This window comes from Rhopilema esculentum, chromosome 21 (assembly GCF_057945365.1).
Source record: "Rhopilema esculentum isolate cy_ngs chromosome 21, ASM5794536v1, whole genome shotgun sequence".
NCBI lineage: Eukaryota > Metazoa > Cnidaria > Scyphozoa > Rhizostomeae > Rhizostomatidae > Rhopilema > Rhopilema esculentum.
In genome coordinates, this window is record NC_142835.1 from 10,779,873 (window position 1) to 10,804,448 (window position 24,576).

General features: G+C 37.0%; 2 protein-coding genes across 4 annotated transcripts in view; one reads left to right on the forward strand and one right to left on the reverse strand.

Moving 5' to 3' along the window:
• Positions 1–24,122, reverse strand: LOC135684227 (uncharacterized). 3 transcript variants are annotated; one of them, XM_089114744.1, is made up of 6 exons: positions 23,782–23,882; positions 12,363–22,173; positions 8,956–9,178; positions 7,134–7,287; positions 6,477–6,515; positions 1–6,132 (listed from the first exon to the last, which is right to left on the reverse strand). In XM_089114744.1, the coding sequence occupies exons 3-6, from the start codon at positions 9,166–9,168 to the stop codon at positions 5,774–5,776; spliced, it is 765 nt and encodes a 254-aa protein (XP_088970870.1). In that variant the 5' UTR covers positions 9,169–9,178; positions 12,363–22,173; positions 23,782–23,882; the 3' UTR covers positions 1–5,773. The 3 variants fall into 3 exon arrangements, with proteins under 3 accessions (XP_088970870.1, XP_088970869.1, XP_065055753.2); XM_089114743.1 differs by lacking the exon at positions 23,782–23,882 and having other exon boundaries at positions 12,363–15,541; positions 15,587–23,268; XM_065199681.2 differs by lacking the exon at positions 12,363–22,173 and having other exon boundaries at positions 23,782–24,122.
• LOC135684226 (importin subunit alpha-3) overlaps positions 23,393–24,576 on the forward strand; it is a 30,079-nt gene continuing 28,895 nt past the window's right edge. The window contains exon 1 of the mRNA XM_065199680.2: positions 23,393–23,575. Coding sequence (XP_065055752.1) covers positions 23,513–23,575 — 63 coding nt within the window. The 5' untranslated portion in view covers positions 23,393–23,512. The remainder of the gene's footprint in view (positions 23,576–24,576) is intronic.

The following is a 24,576-nucleotide window of genomic DNA, read 5'->3' on the forward strand; positions in this document are numbered from 1 at the left end:
ATTGCTAGAACGGCAAACGCATGATCAGCTGTTGAGTTTCTTTAACCTAATGAAGTATTACATACAGCTAAGCAGCTTATCGGAAGTTATGCTCCACGAGAACAAACATTGATCGCAGCAATGTAAATCTTACAATTTTTCTTGATCTTAAAAAGCATTCGATACGGTCGATCATGATGATTACTAATAACTCTGAATGGTCAACATTCAAAAGCCAGAAATTTAGCCTGTGGTTTTTCCTAAGGTTCTTTTTTGGACCCTCTTCTTTTCATCATTTACTTGAATGACTTGGAAAAGTGTCTTGAATTCTCCAGGACTAGCATCTATGATGACGTTACCAATATAACGATTGCATCGTATGGTATAGCGAAACTAGTTGAAGACGCACATCATGAACTTTTGAATCGCTCTGACTGGATGAAGGTGAATAAACTTAACCCCAATCACAAAAAACGGAATTCATGATAATGGGGCACCCACTTAAAATCTTGAATCTTGACCTTTACCTGCCAGAAGTGCTGAAACTAAATAACTGTGACATAAAAAGAGTAGATAAGGCAAAATCCCTTTATGTGATAATTGATGAAAAACTAAATTGGGATGAACAGTTTAGGCGCACCCAAGGCAAAATGAGTGGAGATCTTGCAGCTCTAATAAAATTGAAAAATGTCAAGTGATGTGTATGCATCTTTTGGCTGAAAGTTTCTTAGAAACTAAATTTAAGTAAAATCATATATTGTTTGGTCTTAATGATTTTTCATATATTTGTTTTTTGACGCAAATTACATACTTTGACTTGTCTCGTTGCAATCTTTCGATTGATGTATATTTAAGCATTATTTGCCAATATCAGCATTTTTATTATGACGTCATCAAACAATTTACATGACGTCATCAAAGATCTTACTGCCATATAATGATACATTTGCATAAACTTTTTTATTATGGCGCTGGATTTCAGCAAAAGCATTTCTTTCATGATGATTTTTTCGTCCAAATAATTAGTATTTGGATCATTTAAATTAAATTTGTGCGAACCGCAATATCCAAGGAAGTTCGAATAAGGTAGTCACTACCTGACGAGTGGGTCATTTCTTCCTCGGAAGGCATTATTGCCTGGTTAAGAGAAAGGTTCAACTCTGAACCGGACAATAAGTTCTCTGCATCTGCATTTGACTGTTGCACTGAGTTGGAAGAATAGAATGTCTTCGCACTATTATAGGCTGTCCAAGATGTCTTCGCACTATAGGTCTTTAGCGCTGGGTATGAAGGTGCATGATTTCCTTCATGGGTAAATTCATCTTCTAGGTCATCTTCATATCCTTGTGCTGTAAAGGAAGCTTTCTTTTCACACCTTGGATGTCTTTTTTACTTCTTTTGTGATGGGAAAGCTGCTTTCCTGCGGACCATTTAGACTTTAAACGATCAAGTATGTCATCCGAATTTCAACTGCATGCTTTTGGGACATGTCTTGTAGTAATTGCATCGAAAGAATGTAGCCAAAATAACCTTGTTAAGTTGACACGATTTAATTCTTCTCTGATTGAATGATTGTGGATCTGTGGAACTGCTGCAGATGACTTTGTTTTCAAATTTGATAAATACGAATCCTAGTCCCTAAGCGGCTTTAATATAGTGTTCCACTATGTTCTACAATTTCGCGAATGTCTTTGCGTCGGCGATAACTCTTTCTGAGAGTCTCAGCCCATAATTCCATGGATCTGTGAAAGAACACAGCAATTTTTGGAACCAAAAGTTTCAGTGATGCCTCAAATCTCGACGATTTGTTTGTTGTTTATGCACATAAACCACTCATTTGTGGGTTTGCACTTCTGCATTGCATGGACAAGCAGCACAAACACATCAGTATCCTTCGCAACAACAACTACTTTTGCATCTTTCGAGTTAGCATGCAAAATCATTCTGATTTCAGCCTATTTGTAGTTACATCTTGGAAGAACTTCTATTTGCTTTTTGAAGTCTCCGGCGCTTTTTCTACGTAAGTTATAACCAATGGAATTTTCTGGAGCCTGTGACCCTCAGCGCTTCGAAATGATTTGGAAGCAAGTTTTATTAGATTCTCTTGTTTGCATCATTGTAAAAAACCCTTTTTATCTTGGAGTATCTTTTGCTCTAAACTTTTATTATGCACTTGCCTTGATGACTCATCTCTACTTTGTCGTTCGTCTAAAAATCCAAGAAAACATCGAAAGCAGTCTCAATAATGAACGAAGACCACCAAGGTTTAGAGACTGGCAAGGCTGTCTCTTTCGAAAAGGCATTTGCACATCTCATCAAAACCATAGCTCTAATCTTGCAACTCCTGAAGGTGTACTGTGACAAGGAAATGAACCTGTTCTTCTTAATTTCATGTGCAAGGAGTCAAATCCATATGTAAAATGTAAATCTACCACCAGAAAACGCCAGATTGAGTATTGATGAAATGGTCATATTTCGCAGCAGAAGATAGTCTTATTGAAGAAAGTCATGTACCTTCAGCCCAGCGCGAGGGCATCTTGGATAGCCTATAGTTTCAAGACATTCTTCCGACTTAGTGCAACAGTCAAATGCAGATGCAAAGAACTTATTGTCCGGTTCAGAGTGGGAGCAAGACTTTGCAACTACGGAGGAAGAAGTGACTGACTCGTCAGATAGTACAACTTTGGCTACTACAGATCGCACAAACGTAATTTAAATGATCTAAATACTAATTATTTGATTGAAAAAATTACTGAGGAAATGGTTTTGCTGACAACCAGCCTCATATTAATGCAAAGTTATGCCAACTTATCATTTAATGACAATAAGATCTTTGATGACGCCATGCAATTTTTTGATGACGTCATAATAAAAACACTAATGGCTGCAAATCATTCTTAAATATACATCGATTAAAAGCTTGAAATGAAACGCGTCAAAATATGTAATTTGCGTCAAAAAATAACAATCCAGTAAAGAGCTAGCAATGATTTTGTCTGATTTTTTACCGTTAAATGACGTCATCAATCCCGTGACATCAGACATTTTCAAAAAAGTCACCTGGCAGATTATGAAAGCCTAGACTCCCTACTACAAGAATCTGTTGAGGAAGTAAACATTAGCTTGAATGTCAGATTGTCAGGCTATATGTCCTGTCTATATCTGAAATTGTTGTATACAGCTTACTCTCGTAACCAATTTCTGAAAAATTTTCAGCGCCCTCACTACCAACTGCCGCTCCTTCAAATTTGCTCTGGATCCTCCCCTGAGTACAGAAACAGGAAAAATATAAAATATTTGAATGTTGCCCAAAGAACTCACGAGCAAAGACCCAAAGAAGGCTATGTTTAGTGAAAATATCACTTTCGGTGTTTTGACTACAATAAGCCTTAACACTTGATAGAGAAAGGGGCGAAACAGCATATGCGGAAATTACTCAATGAAGCACTTGACACACGAAAGCAAACAATCTATGCAAGTATTGGCTGCAAATAAATGGAACCGGCTTTTTAGTTCTTGATGTTTGCAGTAATAAAAATTCTTCAAATCGAAAATTCCTTAGGAATTTCATTTTTGATAGTACAAGTTCTTTAAACTTTTCGGCCTTCTACATGTAGGTTCCTTAAAAAGTGGTTCCTTATATAAAAAGCATTCAAGACCCTTAAATCAAATATTTGCACTATGGCTGTAAATTTATAACGGTTTTGGTGCGTCTAGATTTTTTTAGTAAAGCGCAAAAATATATGATTCTCGAATATGTAACTTGAAGAACTTGTAGGTAGTTAAATATCAATGGCGGCGCCAGCTACTGCGGGAAGGGTAACAGGCGTGGCCAGTGAGACCACGCCTATTCTGCTAGGTTTCAGTGCTTTGTACCACGTTAATTTTCCTTAGGAAATATGATGTTTACTCATACCTAGCGATTTTTAATCAATTTAAAGGTGAAAGAAAGAAACAAGTTTTGACAAAAGTGGGGGTAATTACCCCCACCTCCTAATACGGCGGGTCTGAGATTTGGATCTATATTTGTGAACCAAAACCTTCATATCCTACAATTCAATAAAATGGCAAAAATACGACTTAGGTAATAGGTCTTGTCATATTCTATAAAAAAGGTGAATCAGCCACATCAGCTGATCGTTGCAGTTTCAATCGTCAATGCAGTCGACCTTTTTCATTCGGGTGAAATGTGATTAGAATAATGATCAAAGAAGAAAGCATTTCTTTATTGTTTTCTTTTAATGTTCTAGCTGCACAGAATTTCGTATTCAGGTCCATGTTTTGAATTCCAGTGCAAAAAAGGACGCTCTGGTTCTGAAGAAGTAGTCAAATATCTGATTATTTTTTTCTACATTTTAAACAAGAAATTAGTGCTGAGACAATCTAGATAGAGAAAGTTTTCTGCAGTTAGAATTATACCCTGGGCACGACAGCCTCATGAATCCGGGGATAAGTATTGTAGACAACTGCGGTGGCAAAGAATGACGCTAAAAAAATTTTCCTGTTACTAGTTTCTAGCTATATTTCTGAGACCAAATAAAGAAGTCCTGGTACACAGTGTATTAGAGTTAAGGCTCGATGATTGAAAAAGACTGTAAAAGATTTTTGAACTGTTACTGCAACCCAAACCCCCACCCGACCCGAAGGAAACTTCTTCAAGGCAATTGAACTGAGAAAATTTAGAGCTAATGCTGCTATTCTGTCAGACTGAAGAACCCGTGTTCTCTGATATTAAAATAAATAGAAATAAAAGTGTTTTTGGTGGAAAGTTCTATTTTACTTTACGTAACAGTTCAATTCCATGTTTTGATATTTCTATGTACCTTCAAGCTGAGATGCAGAACAAATAAAAACAAAGCTTGTAAAAACTAGGCTATTCATCATAACAAAAGTATTTAATCTTTTAAAGAACTGGTTCCTCTATAAACCTATGCTAGTAAAAAAGACCCTTTGCTGGTGCATATTGTTTATTTACTGCTTACGTGTTGCAGCGAAGGATCTTCCATTTGCCCCTAATGGTAGTTTCTTGGACTCGTAACCATTTTATTGGCAGGACCTAACATAGGCGTTGACGACAGGCCCTCCTAATCAGGCAAAACGTATCGAATTTCAAGCCCCTTTGGGCCATTTTATCTTAATGAAGAAGCAATATTCAATAATACCTACATAAAGCCCCCCTCCTGAACATTTAGCCTCCGCTACGCCTACCGTTAATCCTCAAATCACCCCCTCCCCTGGAAAAAGTTCCCCCCTCGAATGAGCCCACCCTAGAACTACAAATCGTCAATACGCCCCCAACCCCCTCCAATAAGCCCCCATTTCTACCGTAAATTCTCAAATTGGACCCCTCAATTTGATGATTTTTGCCATCTGAAGTTGCCTATGGCGTTTTATTGAATTACCACAACAAATTCATACTTTTGGTAGTCATTAATTAAATGCTCATAAAGAAATTCCTACTAAAATAAACAAGGTCTTCCAATAATGTCTTCATAATGTCGATAATAATTTTATAAGCCTTCCCCCTCCCATAAGCCACCATCCAAAAATATCAGAAATAAATATGCCCCCAGGGGGCTAATTTGAGGATTTACGGTATGTGTTTGTGTATAGGTAATTCATTAATAGCAATATAGCTGAAAAATGTGTGATACGGTCTAGATCCCTCCCGGGGGGACTCCTGTCTTTGACCTGATGTGCCGCAGAAAAGGGTAAAATGGTCTGATTGAAATTATTGAAAAAAAATTTCTGTTGGGTAAAACATGGTTAGGCACTGTGTAGATCCCCCGGGGATCTAGATTCGCTTATCAACCTTGACAATGTCTAGTGAAGCTTCCAAAGGCCTAACTATCCACTGCTTGGGGCGGTCTGAGGCCACTTTGAAAGATATTCTTTCATCTATGTTGAAGATTCTCAGAAGGAACCTGCAAGCAAATGTTCCATTAATACCAATTTTGAGCACCTTTAGAACCCTCGAATTTATCAGTACCTCTATGGTAACTGTAGCATTAGGCTTTCGCCATTGCAGAACTAGCATGAGGGAGAGGTCGTAAACCCCAGGAACACCAAATACGATGTCTGTGTTTTTCCTTTTTAGTGTGACGTCGTGAGAGGCAAATGCATGCCTCGGATTGTCGTCCCACTGTATTTTTTCTATAAGATGATAAACAAATCACAATCATAAGAGTAACTAATAGTCATAATCGTCATAATCATCATCATCAATTTCGAGCTCAATAACAAACGAAATAAGTTACTCTCTGACTCAAGAAATACACAAGAAATTCTCTGACTCAACAAATATTCAAGAAAAAACCTCAGAATTTTCATCGTTAAATTGCACTTGTGACCTTTGCAAGGAATACATATGCAACATCGAGTTTATATGATTTGTATATGCAATGGTAATTTGAATCAGTTGGTCTTGGTTGGCTTTAGTATAGCAAAACAGTAGTATAGCTTAAGATTCAGGTTTAGTATAGCTTAAGATTACTTACCGAGCGTCTGTGTAGCCTTTGGGACGAAGTGTGCATACACTGTAATGCCAAAAGAAGATTCATCTAAGTTGTATATAATGTTAATAAGATTCTCTCTGTAAAAAAGTACGTAATAAAAAAGTCGTTCATAATAGAGACCTAGTCTTCCTGTAGGTCGTAATGCCAAATGTGCCAAAGGCTCAAAGATTCTGAATCTGACCTGCATAATTATCTCATGCATGTATGAAGATTTTGACGATTTATATTTTACGCATTACTAGATTTTGCTTTTAGTGTGTGCAGAAAGACTGTAATGTTTGGTTTGAAGAGTTCGAGTTCTTCGTATTAGATTTAGCCTTAACAAGCTGCTTTGAAATATATTTTTCAAAGATAGGATAAAAATGATTCTTTGTGACGTTTGAGTGCCTATTTCTGGCTACGTTTTTAAAAATATAATTGAAAAAAAACTCTTTGCGACCGATCAGTTATTCTGTTCTAGGTTATAAAGCTTTAAGTGTAAAAATCAACAAAAAATGCTGATTACCAATCCTGAGCACGGTTTTCTACAAACAATGCGCGTATTCGACGTAAATTGGGATTAACGTTATTACTTGGTTTAACTCTATAAAGGGTTTAACTGGTTTAACTTTGTTAACAATGACTAATAAAGGTACTTACCTATGTGCCCATATGTTACAACGTTGTATTGTGTGGCAGTTTTTGTTGTTGGTTTTTTGGACGCAGCTTTGGTCCTTTCTGTTCTGCTCATTCTTGTTGTGGATGTTGTTTGGGTTGGTTTATGGGACCAGACCTTCTTTGGTCGAAATTCAGGCTAGTGTAAGCAAGCAGGTAGGATCATAAGTTTTTTCACTAACAAGCGTTAAAGAATAAAAAATGGTACTTACAATTTTACGGATTTTATTCCTTGCATTTACGTAAGCATAGCAAATTCTAAAGTGCAGTGATAGCCACCTTCGTGAGAGCTTTTCGATAGAAAACTTTTCGAGCAATAAACAGTTGAAGTAAAAAATTTTAAAGCTATTTATGGCCAGGGTTGGCAAAGTTTTTGCATTTTTTGCAAATTTGTGATCTTGTGGACAAAGAGAAAGAACTTTGATAGCCTGGTAAGCAACAATTTCTCAAAATGTGTAAGAAGGAAGAACCGCAGGATAGGCTGTCCGCCGGATTCTGTGAATCTTGCAATGAGTAATATTAAAGATTTATGTATTTAAATATAAATTTATTTTGCAAATTTATCTCATTACATTGGATTCACGTCGTCGTGTTGCTTTGTTCCTGAATATCTTTCCTTTTAATTTTTCAAATAGTGAGAGAGATAAGCAGAGGAATTGTAAAAATTGTGATACGAGCACCAAAATTTCAGAAAACACCAAGTTCGATAAGCTGAACAAAATGCGATAAAGACCCAAATAATATCTGGCCGCTAAATTTTATTTTTAGACTGGGGTACTCTGGCCCAGACCCCTTATTGTACCATTGGTCATTAACTCAGTAAATTGAATGATAACCTTCTTATAATAGTTGACTACGTTCATTCATTGTTCATTGCCGGTACACTTTTCAGTGCATGACAGATTAAAAGTTTTACTTGAGCACATTACTGCGCACCCTTTTACAATCTCTTTTACTTTAGCTCACTTCGTTCCTCGGAAACAGGCTCTCGTGTTTACCATCCGGGAACCAGAGCATATCTATATAAGTTTATTTCAAAATGTAGTCAAAGTAAGAGCGCTTAGTGTCTTTTGTGACTGTTTCATATTCTCAGGAGAAATAGAAATTAGGAGCAAAATATTATTTGGGTCTATATCACATGTTGTTCAGGTTATTAAACTGCCTTTTTATTGTGAATGTCAACTTTCAATGGTCTGGCCTTCTCCTCTTATGGTCAACGGTACAATTAGGGGTCTGGATCAGAGTATCCCAGTCTAAAATTCAAACTTAGGGGCAAGCTATGATTTGGGTCTTTATGACATGTTGTTCAGCGAATCAAACTTTGTGTTTTCTGAATTTTTTTGTGCTTGTATCACTTGCACAATCCTGCTGTATTTCTGCACTAATCTCCTGCACTAAAAGGCCCAGCCCAAACCTTTCCAATTTTCATCATGATATGCAGTGATAAATTTTTCCTAAAATTGCCAATGTACCAAGAATACTAGTCTCTTTTGTCTAAAATAGAAGCCTCTTTTGCACTTGATAGAATGATACATTATTTATGATGAAAATATAAACCGTTAAAAAAGATATAAACTTGGAAAATCCTTGATCCCCAGTGAATTTGCTATATTAGCAAGACATTCATTAAACGTCGCTTTCAGGGCAAGCTCAATAAACACCCTAAAAACAAGAAGCGCCAAAGTTTGTCCCCTATTCGGATTTGAATGTCACTTGGCAACCCAATTAACTAGCTATCATTATCGAGTTTTTGGCAAAGTATAAGTTCATTGAAATAGACATCAAATATGTTTTGAGAAACAATTACCAGTTGTTGTCTTGTGTAAAGATGAACCACAAGACCAATGATGACGATAAACGTCACAATGAACAAGATGTTTGCGATACATTGGTTTGACACCCTTCTTGGGGACCTAGTTTGACAGCAACAACCTTGTGTCCAACCTTGGTGACCGAGTTCGTTGTTATTTTTTTCCAAATTCGTCTCGGTTGCCATATTAATCTGATTATAATCACACATTGTTCTTGAACTGCAACAGTAAAAATGAAAATGCTATTTTGAAAAAGTAAAAATTGTTAACCATTCGCTACATGAAAGAAATATTACTTTAAATTAGTAGATATGTCCCTACTAGCAGTTGCTTTTTATTCTTTTTTCAGAAAGGGTCTAGGGCATGTCCAAAGTCCGCTTGTCAATGACGGCCTGTTGTACTGCCCGCGCTTGTATTGTTCAAAAGCGTTATTTATGAACGAGAGTATGAGAGGATTGTTCGATTAATCGATAAGGAAGAGGTCGTTTGGAAAAAAATTTACTGATTTTTGCAGAGGTACAAATGTCATTGTGATTAATGGATAGCGATATTGAAATGGATAGCGTAAGAAAAACGTCTTGCCATGGCAAATCTGATAATTAAATGCTCTTGTGCAACCGGCACGCTTTGCGACTAAAATACAAACGACTGGTTGTGTAACATTTTGACAGCATTTTCTTTGTGATGTAGCCCTATGATTTTGAAAGCGTCTTCGTGTAATCTAAAGTTAATAATATGCATTTTCTGTTGGTTAAACTGGCGTTCGAACTAGGTATAAGGGTGTTTTGTGACGGTAAAAAAGGCGTTCCCTAAGTTTTCGTTTTTCTCCTCCGTCCTCCGTCCTCCGTCCTCCGTCCTCCTCCCTCCTCCCCCCTCCCTCTTCCCTCCTCCCTCGTCCCCGACAGCCTGATTGCTGGTTCCCAGGCACAACGCACCAGTCTAAATGTTGGAGTGCTGAACTTTGATTGTAAGCTTTAATATGGGATAAAAAAAATGATTTTTGGTCTCTTTCTCATAATGAGCCTCGATAAAAAAGGTGAGGAGTTGGAAAATTTTTTATAACCCATGCATGTGCCTGGACACCCTCCAAAATTACGGAATGGGAAATTTAGACAGAAACAATCGAAAATATTGCGATCTTTGATTATTCAACCAGGTCACATTTAATTGCAAAAAGTTAGGCCCAAAATTTTAGATTTGGTTGGCCTTAATTAAGCTACTTAATTTTATTTTCTTCCCTTTTTTACTCTAGAGAACCCAACACATGGATATCATGCACATGGTTAATACATCGAACGAGATTTTTCGCTTTAAGGGCAACCCATACTGCTTAAAGGATATATCAATCGAAGTGCAAATTTGTTAGTGCAATTAGAGAGAAATCTTGTTCATATTAATTGAAATGAGGTTATAAATAACTGAGGGCAGTAGTACCCACCCGTGGCACCAAAAGCATCAGCAAGCTCAGCCACGGCTGCAGTTTGTGCCGTCCTATCGTCATATTGTCAAGACGATATGGCGTACAGGCAAGGTTTCTCGCGCCACAAATCGGCTAAAGTGCCTTTGATTTGCTTATCAACAAGAATTTGTTTTTGAGCCTCGCACACTAGCGATTATCAGTTTTTAGTCCTTGGCGACAAAAAAAGTCTAGCATGTTAAATATTTGTTTGTTTCTGTCGTTGGCGACTAAAGTCTTGTGATGTTCTCCCGCAGACTAGTGATTTCAGTGGCCAGTGACAAAAATCGCCGTCGCTGGCGACAAAAATCGCCTTCGCTGGCGACAAAAACTGCTAGCGTGCGGTAGGCCTCAGTTTTGTTGAAATATAGTACGCTATTTACTTCTACAAGAGTGAATCAGTGGCAAAAATTATGGGATTTGAGGGGATCGCCCCCCCCCCCCCCCCCCATCAGCAATGTCGTCGGAAAATTCATGCTTTCGTCAGATAATTGACAACAGTTTAACTTGTTGAAATTACTCCAAGAAATCGTTCTGAAAAGGAATTTTAAGCTAATCTAAGGGGCGTCATTGTCAAATTTTCTGCTCGCTTCGCTCGCAGGTGTTCTGCATTTTCCCTTTTCACCCCAGGGGCCTCTATAACCTCTATTTGTCCTGTTTGCAAAATTTGAACATAGCATAGCTGATGAAGCATTAGCCAGTACTAAATAATCAAACAAAAAATATATGACCAAAATCAAAACTGCTTGTGAATTGTGTATTTAACTTCAATTTTGTAGAGATTAGCCGAAATTTCCATCGGATTCTTCCGAATGAAAGTTATTTTCAAACGTATTTCCCACTGACGAAAACAAAATAAAATGCATAAAATAAACGTTCGACTTGTCAAAAGTGCAATCGGTCGACCTCTTGTATCATCATTTGTTTAAGATGAGATATCGTGTAACGACACAGGGTTCCCTAACGGACAGTATTACGTGACAATTGCACCATTGCGCTGTGATCGCATCAGCGTCTGTAAATATGTTTTTTGTATTACGTAATTATTATTTTGAGGTTTGCTTAGGTTATATAAAGGGTTGTTTCATAAGTTAGGAGTAGTCTTGTCGAAAGTTTTGCCGTACTGCTTGGAGCTCTGCCGCTAGTTTTGTCGTGCCTATTGCAGCAGTGTCGTTATTTGTCGAACTTGCTGTTAGCCCTTAGTCGTATCATTGCCATAAAAAGAAGAATTTTGATCTTATCTGCCGTTGCCGTATTTTTGAGAATTTCTGCCTACAAAGAACTCACGTTTGTAAAACCCCCATTTTAAGAGGTTTTACAATCGATCTTGATATCAAAAATCATAAATGGATTGTGCTTCTTGCTACTTAATTATGGCGTTCCGTCAAAAAATCATCTATTTTTATCGAAATGTACAGTTTCTTTAAAATCAGACATGATCCAAGATGTTATCTTGTCGAAAAATCGTAGGCCTGGGCCCCCCAAATGGAAGCTTGAATTTCCGCCACTGCTGAATTGCCCCTTGGTCATAACGTTGATTATTTTTGTACCGTTTTGACTTTATAAACCCCCTGCCTAGTAGCAAATAGATCCACAAAACAATCGAATATCAACAATGGTAAAAGGAAAATTGATCTTTTCACGGAGGGTATCCTTAGTAATATAACATACGCATAGGTATCCAGGCTGCTCAAGCAGCCAAGCGTAGCCACACCCCGATTTCAAGGCCCCATAGACGAGGCCGAGGAGACAGTCAGAAAGAAATTATCGAATTTCAGGCCCCTTAGGGCAATGAAGCTACAATATTCGGGCAAGATCCATGCTAACCCCCCTGGCAGGCAGTTTAGCTTTCGGTTCCAATCTAAGATTTACTTTTCTCTTATTCTTCACGTACAAAACAAGTTACTTTAACTCTTATATGATGGTTAAGGAACACATTTCACTTACCTCGATTGTCACGCAACTAAAGAATACATTTAAAAACACAATAAAGACACTGTGTTCAAGCGGCTCAGCGAAAACCCCATTGCAAAATAACCTATCACCGCATCACACTGAGGCTATTCAGCAAAGTGAGGTTACATTTGAGGTTACGTCATCAAAATCCGATTCTAGATTTTTTCAAATTTTTATCACATGACGGAAAGAAACATTTGCATTTCCCTGAAGAAAGTAAAAAAGTGTTTCCGTTTGGGATTCGCAATTCTGCATACACTGGCCGCAGTCTGACTTTTCGTTACTCGATATCCAGTAGTGCCGTCCTAAAAGGTTAGCAAGGGGGCTGTGCTGTAGAAGCCACACCCAATGACACACCCAATGCCACACCTATGGACACACCTTGAATATGTTAAAGCATGTTAAAGCAGAGTCCGAAAAAGATGTTAACCTTTCTCCAGACAAAACATCCCCGAAGGCAAAGGTTCCTCACAAAACAATAGAAAGTGGGTGCGGCTTGGGTGTGTCACAGGAGCTTCTATTATTTTTCGTAGACCTTCCTCCGGTCAGTGGCCGTGCGACCGTAATGTTTTCCTGACTCTGTGTTAAAGATTCTCTGTAATGTATATGAAATCCCTCAAACTATTAAACAACTCTAAAACGCTAATTGCTCATTCGTGGAAAAGGTTTATTCATCATGTCTAGTTAAGAATTAGCCCAACCAAACATATACTGGCCTTTGCTAAGGGGGACTGAGCCCCCAAAAATCTCTCTTAATTTTAGTAAGGGGGGCTGAGCCCTCCTGAGCCCCTCTTACCCCCTCCACGGCACCACTGTCGATATTTGTAATTTTTTCCGTTTTTACTGGGTGGTGTGGTAGAAACTGCCGCTATAATAGCTATTTAATTCTCTACCCTGATTGTTTACTTTGCCACTACATAAAATTCAAATACTGTAAACCAGGTTTACAATACCGGCCTGAGCGACCATCTCAAGACGCATTATAAAAGTATATCTGCTAGAAACAAGAATGATTTACTAATTGCTTTTGCTAAAAGTAGTATTGTTACCGACAGGCAATTCACTTTTGCAAAAAGAGTAGAAGATTTCCACAAAGTAAAAGGATTTCCGGGGATTCTCAGATGAAACAACAGCAAGGCCCACGACGAAGGGGGCCATGCCCCTTGTTGTATAGTTAACATTACGTCATTGGACGACGAGATTACGAGAGAATGCACCACGACATGCAACTCAAAACAAGTTACGTCATGGTATATTTTGGCCGTCAGGGATTGCACCAAGAAGTGAAACTCGAAGAAAAACCTTATGATTGGACAAATAATAACAAGAACCCCTTTTCCTATTGGACGTTTGCTTTGCTGGAACTTTTATTGGATGTTTAGATTTATTGCACCATCTATTGTTTAATCTTATATAAATTTGAGCTTTTAGTTTAGAGATTTAGAGAACTTGTAATTTAGACGCTAGTTTGACGCTGATTAAGATAAAGATAAAGACCAGCCGCCGTTTCTCTTTCTGACGTTCTCCTGCCGCCGCTAAAGTGAAGATTCAAAATCAAGGTCGTAAGTTAAAGCTCTTTATTGTGTATTTGTTAAAGAAGTAAGATTATTTGCATTAATTCAGTAAATCATTTTCTGCATCATTGCAATATTTTAATTTTGGATGTGTAAACATGGCCTTCTTGATACAAGAAACTGCACATTTCTGTTCAGGAAAAAAAATTCCCCAAATCAAAACAACATCTTCCTCTGTCATTCACAACTATGTGCAATCTGAAACGAAAGATTACCGTTTCTTTCCTTCCCCAACGTTTAATACTAGAGTTTTAGCATGATATTCCCCCTCCCTATTTTTCCCAATAAACAATAATATTTTCAATAAACAATCACTTCTTTTAGCACAATAGTATCTTGCTAAATTTTTGTCTGAAAGATGCTTTTTAGCCCTTTTACAAGGTATAATTTCAAAAATTTTCTTCACGTCGGACCCAACCACGTTGGGTCCTCCTACCTCACTAAGCTTGATTCTTAGTCCCCCTGGGCTAAAATTCGTTGCGCTGTCTATATCATGTACCCCCCCCCCCCCAATTTGCTGTTTATTAGCTTGTATTTTGCAAACCAACATTAAATGAAATGAATGAAAAAAAATTACGCTCACGTAGAGAAATAGATATTTCATAGGCAATGAAGTTTCAAGTTTGTTTTTATTGCTTAGAAGTTTGTCCTTGGTAAAGACCAGTGTACACTGGTAAAGCTTTCTCTAGTAACCTATAGACAACCGTTGCTACGAGGTCTGCAGGGCACCACTCAGTTTTGCAGGGCAGAAATCCTTTTCACCCCCCCCCCCCAAACCCATTGGCCAAGTTACGCCCCTGCTCACTCGGATGATGTGTGGGTAAAGATAGCTATACACCAAGACGTGGGGGGAACTTCGATAGAATTAAAAAACAATTCTGTCCCAATCTATTTGTTTTAGGTTGTGTCCAGTCAGTTAGTTACATTGTCTTAGTTGAAGTATTTATTCAGAGAAAAGGGAAAATAATGGAAAAATTTGACACGGTTGACCACATAGTTGAACGCAGACACAATGGTATAAGAGGTTCTGCCTCAAAGGTCATACTTCTCAAGTTGAACTCAACAAGTTTACATTAACGGCACTTTGTCTGAACCCCAAATTATCACACACAGAGTCAGTACCCCAAGGAAGTGTTCTGGGTCCTCTTCTCTTCCCTGTTATTCTTTACATTAATGACCTACCCTCTCGCTCCAGAATACTTAATTTTCATCTTTTTGCTGACGACACTCAAGCCACCACAAATCAATTCTTTTTTCCCCTAGTGACAACAAGATGTCGAAAAATTCATTACCTTTACTGTCATCAAAATATGGAATCAAATCCAACTAAAAATTCGCTCCATGTCAAACAAAAAACTGTTTAATAATTCATCTATAAATTGTTACTACAACACTATTAGAAAGTTCCAAAATAACATTCTATTTTAATTTAAATTTTTTTTACCCCCTTCCCTAATACATTTACTAATCAATCCTGTCATTCAACCACCATGCCCTCCCATGTTCCTTTTTTCTTGCTTTCTTTTATTTTTCTTTTTTCTTTTTATTCTGTTTAAAAAGTTTTGAAATCAAACTTCGTAATATTTAGCTCGTAGTCTTAGTATTTTTCATTTACAAGTATATATCACAGTTTATTCAAACTTTAGTGTTCCTGTATCATTGTATTAGCAATTTAATAAAAAGGACACTGGGTCAGAAAACCTCTGGGTTTGTCTCAATGTCCTTGGCAACATTTAATTGAAATTTTAACCGTACATTTAACTTAATAATTGTTAGTTGTTTTCGTATAATTTTAAAATCTGTTATTAAACTTTTTTGTTGAATGGAAAGAATTGTATTTGATTTGTTTAATTTAATTTGAAAACCGTTCGAAATAACAAACATTCGAGACTTTTTCGAGTTGAATTTTTGATCCGATCTGCAGGGCAAACAACGCGTTACAATATCCCCCTTTTGTCCTCAAACTTCAAGTGTACCACAATAAGGCATTCGTGCTGTGTGGGGATATCCTGTTTAATGAAGGACCATTTCCCGTTTATGCCCATGGATATGCCCTGTGGCTAGCATGTTTGTTTGCAATTGGGCCTAGTTGACGTTAAGCAAGCTTCTTTGTGATAATGTTGAATGTTCTGCTGCTTCTTGGGCTTGTCCCTGGTCTTCTAGCCAAAGCTCCATTTCAGTTTGCGCCAGGTAAGCCTGTCTCTTATTATATATGTCCAAACCGAAGCAGTTTATTTTGCAACCTTCAAGGGTTGTCGCCATTCTTGATTGGAAGAAGAAGCGAACTGCTGCAGGCCATCTTCATAAGTTTGAATATTCTTACCTTGATCCACGAGGGTCCGTCGTTGCAAACCATACAACAAAGATTTGACTTAATTTGTAAGATTTACATTTAAAATAGAATTACAACAATGAAAAACCTGTGTCTCTCGGCTGTAAACGCTGGTGTCAACAAATACGAGAAAATAGTCCTCTGCAGTCTGGGTCTTTGCTGATAATAAAATTAGTTACTTCGTCGATTGCAAGCACAATTTTTAGTCATGCGAGGGTTTTAATGCGGTTTATTGGATTTGCTCTTAAAATATATAATTTTAATTGATTGGAATCAACAGGACTCAAACAATTCAAGATATGAGTACGAAGCCCCAAGGTGGGTGTATTTTTGACTCCAAATTTGATCCACATTTTGACCCCCAATCAACTGGAATGCCTTACATCTAAAAACTATATAAATTGTAAAATGACCCTTGATTTTGAAAACTCCTAATAAAAAGAACAAAGCATAAAAAGACCAAACGTTGCTGTGTACCTTTTTTCCATCTCTCTGATCAATGTACTCAAAACAATCCATGTCCTAGTGTTTCTGAAATTAAGAACTCTTTGTCAGAGAATTGTCCGCCAGGCCGTCAAGATCATCCACACCCCCCCCACCCCCAACAATGACTTGCGGCTAAGTCAGCACACTGTCTCCAATTGCTGCACCCTTATTTTTACTTTATTACGAACGGCCCACACCCAGGGCCGCCGAGAGGCGGCCTGGGCCCTGGGGCAAAGTCCTGGCTGGGGCCCTAGAGTCGGATACAAAAATTTTTTCGAGACCATGCCCTTTTTGAAATGGGAAACGCCCATTATTTCCAAACGTTTGCGCACGTTATTGAATATGGTTAAAATATCATAAAATGTAATAAAAAGCATTAATTCTAAAGGTAAGCGATTTAAATACGCTCTTTGACCACACCCTTTTAGCTGATTAAAGAGGACTTCAAAATGTATTCCTTCAATTCTGACTGTTTTTTTCTGGTGTTTCTGAATGTTTCTTGAAATGGTATCCATATTTCGTCAAGTTATTCAAAAATTGATACCGAAAATTTGGCACTTTTTCAGAAAAAGGTTCCCCTAAATAATGAGACGTCCCCTTACCTTCAAACATGCTAAGGTATCCCCCCTCACCCCCCTTCGAGACCTTCTGCCACCTTTCCCGGATAGCCAGAAGGAGAGTGATTGATGCCTACAAAAAGACTTAGATTGGTTGACCATTAAATGTAAAATTAATGATATCATAATTAAGAAACTCATGAGAAACAAAGCGTTTCGAAGTTTTCCAAGGCGATAAGAAACTACAAGACTTAACATCGACTTTTAGGTCATAGTTGATTTCTGGAACCAGAAACCACGTTTTCAAAATAAGAATATGCGCATCACAAAGGTCTATTTTTGGCATTTTTGAATTTCAAACAAATAACTTGTAAGTGAATTATGAAATGTGCGAAATCAATGGAATGTGTTTCAAATTGGTTGGTGTATGGCCACATGAGTTTACGCTCTTTTCCCACCAAATAACTATAATTTGATCACTGTTCATAGCATGCCTAAAATCTTTCATTTGCCATTGCACGTTCAAAGTAAAAGTGTAAATAGCAATTAAACTTCTGCGGTTTAGAGTAAGCAATTCTGAAAATAAAAATTATGATATCACGTTGAAGAACTCTATAAAGCAGAGATTCCTGCCAGCACTGGAGTTGGAAAAGACGAAATTAATGGTTGAAGAGACTAAAGAGAACGTTAAAAATATTCTATCTTCAGATACGAGAGGTTTATATCATATGATACATTATTTTTGGACCACCAAAGAGAAATGTGAAAAATTTTTCCAACTAGCAGGAATTCCATTAAACATTGAGATTCAGCTGATAAATAGGGTCAGTGAAAAAGAGTTATTTTTTTCTCCTTGCAAAATGAAAAATTCCAAGGCCCGACACAGGACACATATAACAGCTGTTTTAACAGGTTGAAGTGTCTATCCTGTATAAATATTCGTTTTATTATATTATTATTATTATTATTTTTATAAATGCAAGTGACCCTTGGTACGCATTTGTATAGTAAAACAATCGTTGGTCATAGATTTTTAATTTTCGTAGAGGAGCACCACGAAGATGTCATTGCGGAATATGGCAAGGAAATAACTCTCGACTGCACCACTTTTGACACCAACCATAGTTACGTGGAGTGGTATCGCAATGACTCGAATCGTGCAGTTGTTCAAAGGCTTGAGGATCGACACATGCTTATATCCGCAAATTACACTGGGCGAGTTGATTTAAAGAAAAAGCACCTTCACATCAAGCACGTAAAATTCGAAGATCAAGCTGTCTATGTTTGCAGGACCGCTGTGCAAAAAGGCGAAGAAATCTCAATTCAACATGGAACATTCTGGAAGCTTATCGTTAAACACGAGGGTGAGTAGAACCAAAGGCAACCTTATATCTCCGTTCCAGAAGCAATTTGTCAACACATTAAGTGATGGGGAAGGCCGCTTTACTGCGAAAAGCTAGAATATATTGTATTTTTGGAAAAGTTAAATGAGATCTGAATACAATGAAGGGCTTACATTCATTTCTGGCATTTTTCCAAGAAGTTGGGAACGCCAAACCCCCTTTCCATAATAAAAGCCCCTGGCCAAGGGCACGACTACACCTTATATGATCGTTTCTATACCAAATATTGGCATTTTGCTCCTTGAAATCTATTTTAAAAACGAGAGATGGTGTAATCATACAATTCAGTTCACTTAACATTCGTATGATTAGAAGAACATCCAATAGGTTTTTTTAGCGTATACAGGCCATTTGGCACAGGTGTAAAACGCCATTTGCCAACTAAAACATGTGCGAAGCACGAAATTAAAGTTAGCACAATGCAGTTATAAAATTTTAATCATTAATAAATTTCGTATAAAACTTAAAAAAAGTTTTGTTGCTTCCATTGGCCTACAACCATGGAAATGGGAATTGAAGGATTATTGATGCAAATACTGATTTTTCTTACAACTTTTCACCCTGAATACATTTTAATCCGGCTTAGTGGAAACGATCAAAAACGGATTAAAAACGGGTCGAAGAAAAATGCCGTTTCCATTGGCATTGACTCACCTTAAAAACGAATAACTTTTAACCCGGTTTTGTTTTAACCCGGGCTAGTGGAAAGGCTGCCTAAGTAATATATGAGAATACCAAAAGGTTGTAGATCTTTATGCATCCTTACACAAAATTGATAGCCTATCTTTTTAAAAACAAAATAATTTAATCTCTTTCTGGCTGACTTTAACACGTCTTTCCAATTCCAGAACTGTAAAGTCCACATTCAGTCAAGAGTAACAGGTAAGGAAATAAAGTATCATTGACAGGAACCAAACTAGATCGATGTTTTTCACTTCTGAGAAAAAGATGCACGTGACAGAAAACCTCGTTTCTGCATTTCTCTTTCCAAAGATACTTTCGTGCTAGGATCGTGATTAGAATAAATCTACGTATGAAAAATGGCCTTGCCTGCTAATATGATCTGATAAGTAGTTTAAAGTCATTTAAGGTATCAATTTCTTACGCCGACTTCTTAAACAATCTTCAAGGTTGTATTATGGATTTTCTGATATGGGGATGGGTAAGATTTCAATAGAGCGGCTAGATGATTACGTCTTACAGGTTCGTTTTTAGAATTTTTCAATTTGAACCACATAATCTGAAGTTATTTTCAATACAAGTTATATGGACCTATATTTGAAAGTAATGAACAGAGACCAATTTACTGTTATTTGATAGAACCTGTGCTAGTGTGACGATTTTTGTATACACGGCAAAGCTTTGCTTCTGGCCAAATAAAACTTGAGAAAATGATTGAAGGGCACTGGTCCCTACGTCTCCTAAAATGATAGACCCATGTTACAAAGAGGCAAAGAGTTTGATTGGCAAACAGCTTGCCTGTTATCCAGCATTTCTCGATCTGCTCTTGGGGAGGAGGATCACTACATAAAGGATAGCATACATAGAATGTGGCCAGAGAATAATAGAGTACCGAAGTGTGACGTAATCAAAATTCTTTTTTTAGAATTTCTTAATTTTGACGACATAGTCTGAAAAAACAGCATAAAATACCTCTAAACAAGCAAAATCAGTTAGGTATGTTCCAAATTGGCCGAGATATGGCCAATGATAGACTTCAAGTTTGCTAACGGATTACTGTTATTCTGAACAGTTTTGATGGGGAAACAGCCTGTGCTTATGTAGTCATATCTCTGCCAATTTGTACCACATTCAACTTATTTTTCACAAATAGAGGTATTTCAAAATGCTTGCTCGGGTTATGTAATCAAAATTAAAAATTTCTAAAAATATATTTTTGTGACGTCTTCACTTAGGTACTCTATAGCAAGATCGTAAATACAAGAAATTTTTTAGGACAATTTTTAGAAATTTCCTTCGTCTTGGAATGATATCACTAAAATTCATTTTATTCATGGATTTTTGAAAAATTTGCTTCATTGGATTTTTGATAATTGCAGGGTTGATGTTAAGACGACATATTGCATCACCGAAAGGAATCTTCCTTGTCGAGAACTGTTTTTCCATTTGAAGCTTATTTTGCGATTGGTAGTTTTGGAATTTGAGTAGAATATGTATGAATTTTGGAGGTAAATGGTTAGATGGAAAGTGCTGCTCTAATTTTTGAGTCTTTAAACAAATTTTTAAATCTTTGGTATTAAAAATGAAGCATTTCTCTTTTCTATGTCAATGTCTCGATCTATCTATCACGAGGTCTCGGTTCACCTACTGCCTTATGTGGTGTTTCTATGAACACTTCGTGTACCAAACCCGATTGTATATGAATTGAACAACTTTTTGCTCGTTTACTATTTACATACAGCATTTTGCTCGTTTTGAAGAGCCTTGCCACCCAGGCCAATCATGTTGAATTGAATACTATAAAATTCGACTGAAGGTAGACTCTTTAAAAGAATATTCATAGGTTCTAAAATTGCCAGGAATATACATAACAATATGCTAGATGTAATTACCGATATGTGTGAATGGCAGCAATGCTGGTATAAGCCCAAATCAGGCCTTTTGTTGTATCACAAAAATCCTATTATTCGGCCTTTTCAGTTTCAGGAAAACTCTCGTCTGTGTTCTTCTAGGCCTATTTCAGAAATGGGCCCGATGCTGCGGCAGCACTAAAGGCAGGCGATTCAATTGAACCTAGAGAACCCCATCGTGATCAAAAGCGTTCTTAGAACATTGATTGAAACCCTGATTTAAAATGCATTTGAGTTACCAATGATTTAAAGCCTTAGCCGTTCACGTCAACTTATTTTAACTGCTGCAACTACCAATGAATAGGACAATTGTATGTTTATATAGTTTTAATGATAAAAGTGAAGAGAACATTTCCATTATTTTAGTACCCTTGGTGCCAGAGTCACAAAATTTCGATGGCATAAACAGAAGGCCAAACGGAGAAGTTTCTAGCTGAGAAGGTGCTCCTGTGATTCTCCACCCTTATCTTGTACTTCCGCGACCGGATTTATGTGGCTCTGGCACCCAGGCTACCATTTTAGCTGCCTTTAGTACTTTTAAACTCCAAAAGCATTTTTACTGAATAATGCACAATAAACTTAATTATCCATCCAATCTTAAAATGATGGTCAAAAACTAGATTGGTTTACTTTTTATAAACGTTAATGAATTACTGAAGGACCTTTTAACTAATAATTATTAATTAACTACCAATTAACATTCAAATTATTTATTTAATACAATAACTTAACATTGTTTATACATAGATACATTAACTGACATATGTACAAGATTTACAAAAATGGATTGTCTTATGAAAGCTAAGTGAAATAAAACTGCAGCCAGGGATTGATTGGGCAGCTTCTTTATTCCAATATTCTAAAAAGTGATGAAAAATTTAAGATAGCCAGATATATATTGGGTCATTTCAATTTTATATCTTTAACTCTGCAATAACAGTTAGACCTTTTAATAAACTTCCCCCTCCGAATAAGCCCCAACCCTATAGTAATTTTCCATGAACTCTAAAATTGTCTATAATCTCGATGTATAGCCTCGAGAGCAATAGGTCTATCCCAATATATCTACATTTTTAAGCAAATTCATTCGACCTTAAATAAAGGAAAAAAATTTAACCTGGTAATATTTTTTGTTCCTTGCTTGATAAGACCCCATCTGAGAATATCTATCCGCAAATAAGCCCCCGGGGTTAATAAAGGCAATAGTGTATTATTAGAGGTATTGTTGTTTTGGTATGGCAAAAAACATCATTTTATCGATACATTTTTGCAGTAGAGTGGGAAAAACAATAAATTGTCGATGTACTGTAACTAAGCTCGAGATCAGTGCTAGGTTTTTTATCTTTTAAGCTGATTTCAGTGCTGAGAGTTTCTTAATAGTTTTTAAATACCAAATGCTAGAAAGGTAATTTTTAGAAACAAAATATGAGATGATATGAAATACAAGGAGCTCTTTCTTCGATCTATCTATTTCAATTAACAATTAAACAGGAAATCGGTGCCTAATAATCATTGAAACGAATTATTTAAACCCATCTTTGTAAAAAGGATTTTTGAACAGTTGATAGTAGGACTCAGTTTCTTATTTTCTTAGGTTTCTTGTGAAAAAAGGAGTGTTGAAGGGTCCTGGTCAACATTGATGCTTTGCGAGCGCAGCGTGCAGCAATTTAGCATTTCAGTTTATTTTGATCCGAGCAGTAATTTAACTCTTTGTGGCTCTTATCAAAACTTGTATCCTTCACTGATTTGTGTTTTTAGGAAGCCTTTAAATTCTCCGCAAAGAACTTTATGTGTAAAAATCATTTCCTGGTTTCGTAGGAAAGGGACACAGCCTACACGGAAGGCGCAGCTCTGCGCGGTATAGGCGCTTTTGGAATCATGGGGGTCGTGATATTTTAAAGCCTTTTATTGTGAAAATTTTCTTGAATTTCACGAGTTTTACTGAAAAATGTAAGCGAAGAGGGAAAATTTTGCAGATTGCAGTTTTCACCAAAATACCCCTCTAGTTTCCTCCAAACGTGTATGTGCATATGCCATGCCCTTGAACAGCGGCTGGTTTGAGGTGTTTTGCGCAGGCGTGATTAACCAAATTTCGCAAGGCATGTCGCGGGAAGAGAACATCACATTGGGAAGGATTTGAAGTGAGATAGATTGGATAAAATATCTTCGACGCTGTTGCGTAGAAAAGTAAAACAAGCATGAGTGGAAGAACACAGGACGTTCGCAAGAAGTTTTATAAGAATAAAGACAAGGATACGGAGGTATACTTTTTAAATATATATATTATTCTAACAACCTGACGAACGCAATGTCCTGCCGGGCCAGCAGTGCGGCCTACAGAATACTTAGTGCGCGGGTCGAGAGGAAGTCTACTGAATCATTTTTATTTTTGTATTAGCATGCAATATCTTTAAATTACTGAATGAATAGTAAGCTAGTATTTTTTGATAAAATAAGTGAAACTTACTGATGGCAACCACTCAAGCAGGAGCGCTGTACACCGAGACTGCTGAGAAGGCCAGTTCGACTCGACACATCGAAAGGGAACATCCAAAGTTAACTGGGCTTTCCGAAGGGGAATTCCCAATTTATGATATCAAATCTAAGAATTTCACATCATGATGAAATCCGATTGTTTGTCATTATCATAACGAGGCATATTTCCGTTTTTATCAATATTTCTAACTTCTGGTAAATTTATAGGCTTTTTATTTTCTGTGCCAGCATTTTCTCTTGTCAGTGGCTGTTGATGGGCCATTTCCTTTTCTTTGGGAAATGTTCTGTAAATATTTAAAAACTGAGCCAATCTGATGTGATGGTGGCACATTTAGGTTGCTGAAAAACACCCTTATAATCACAATGAAAGTCAGGGGCGGCTGGCAGGGAGAAAGGTTGGTCATAGCTACAAAGTGGTCAGGAATGGCCCTCCAAAAAAATCCCATCCCATTAAATAATGGCCAAATAATACACAAGATAAAGGTAAATAAATATGTAAATGGAAGTTATTTGTACATGAAATTAGAACTCTTATATAGGTGAACATTCTTTAACATTACTTTTATACCTTTTTTAATTTGATTTCAAAGCTTTTTGGCCTTTTAATAGATAGAATCTAATTTTGATCATTTTATTAAGCTTTACCTAAAAGAGCACTCAAAGTTAATGACAACTTAAGTTAAAATTTGCTGTTATACAAACAAGTTATATTGATAAATTGGTTGTATTTGAATCAAATTTGCAGATTTATGTCAGTTTAAAATAG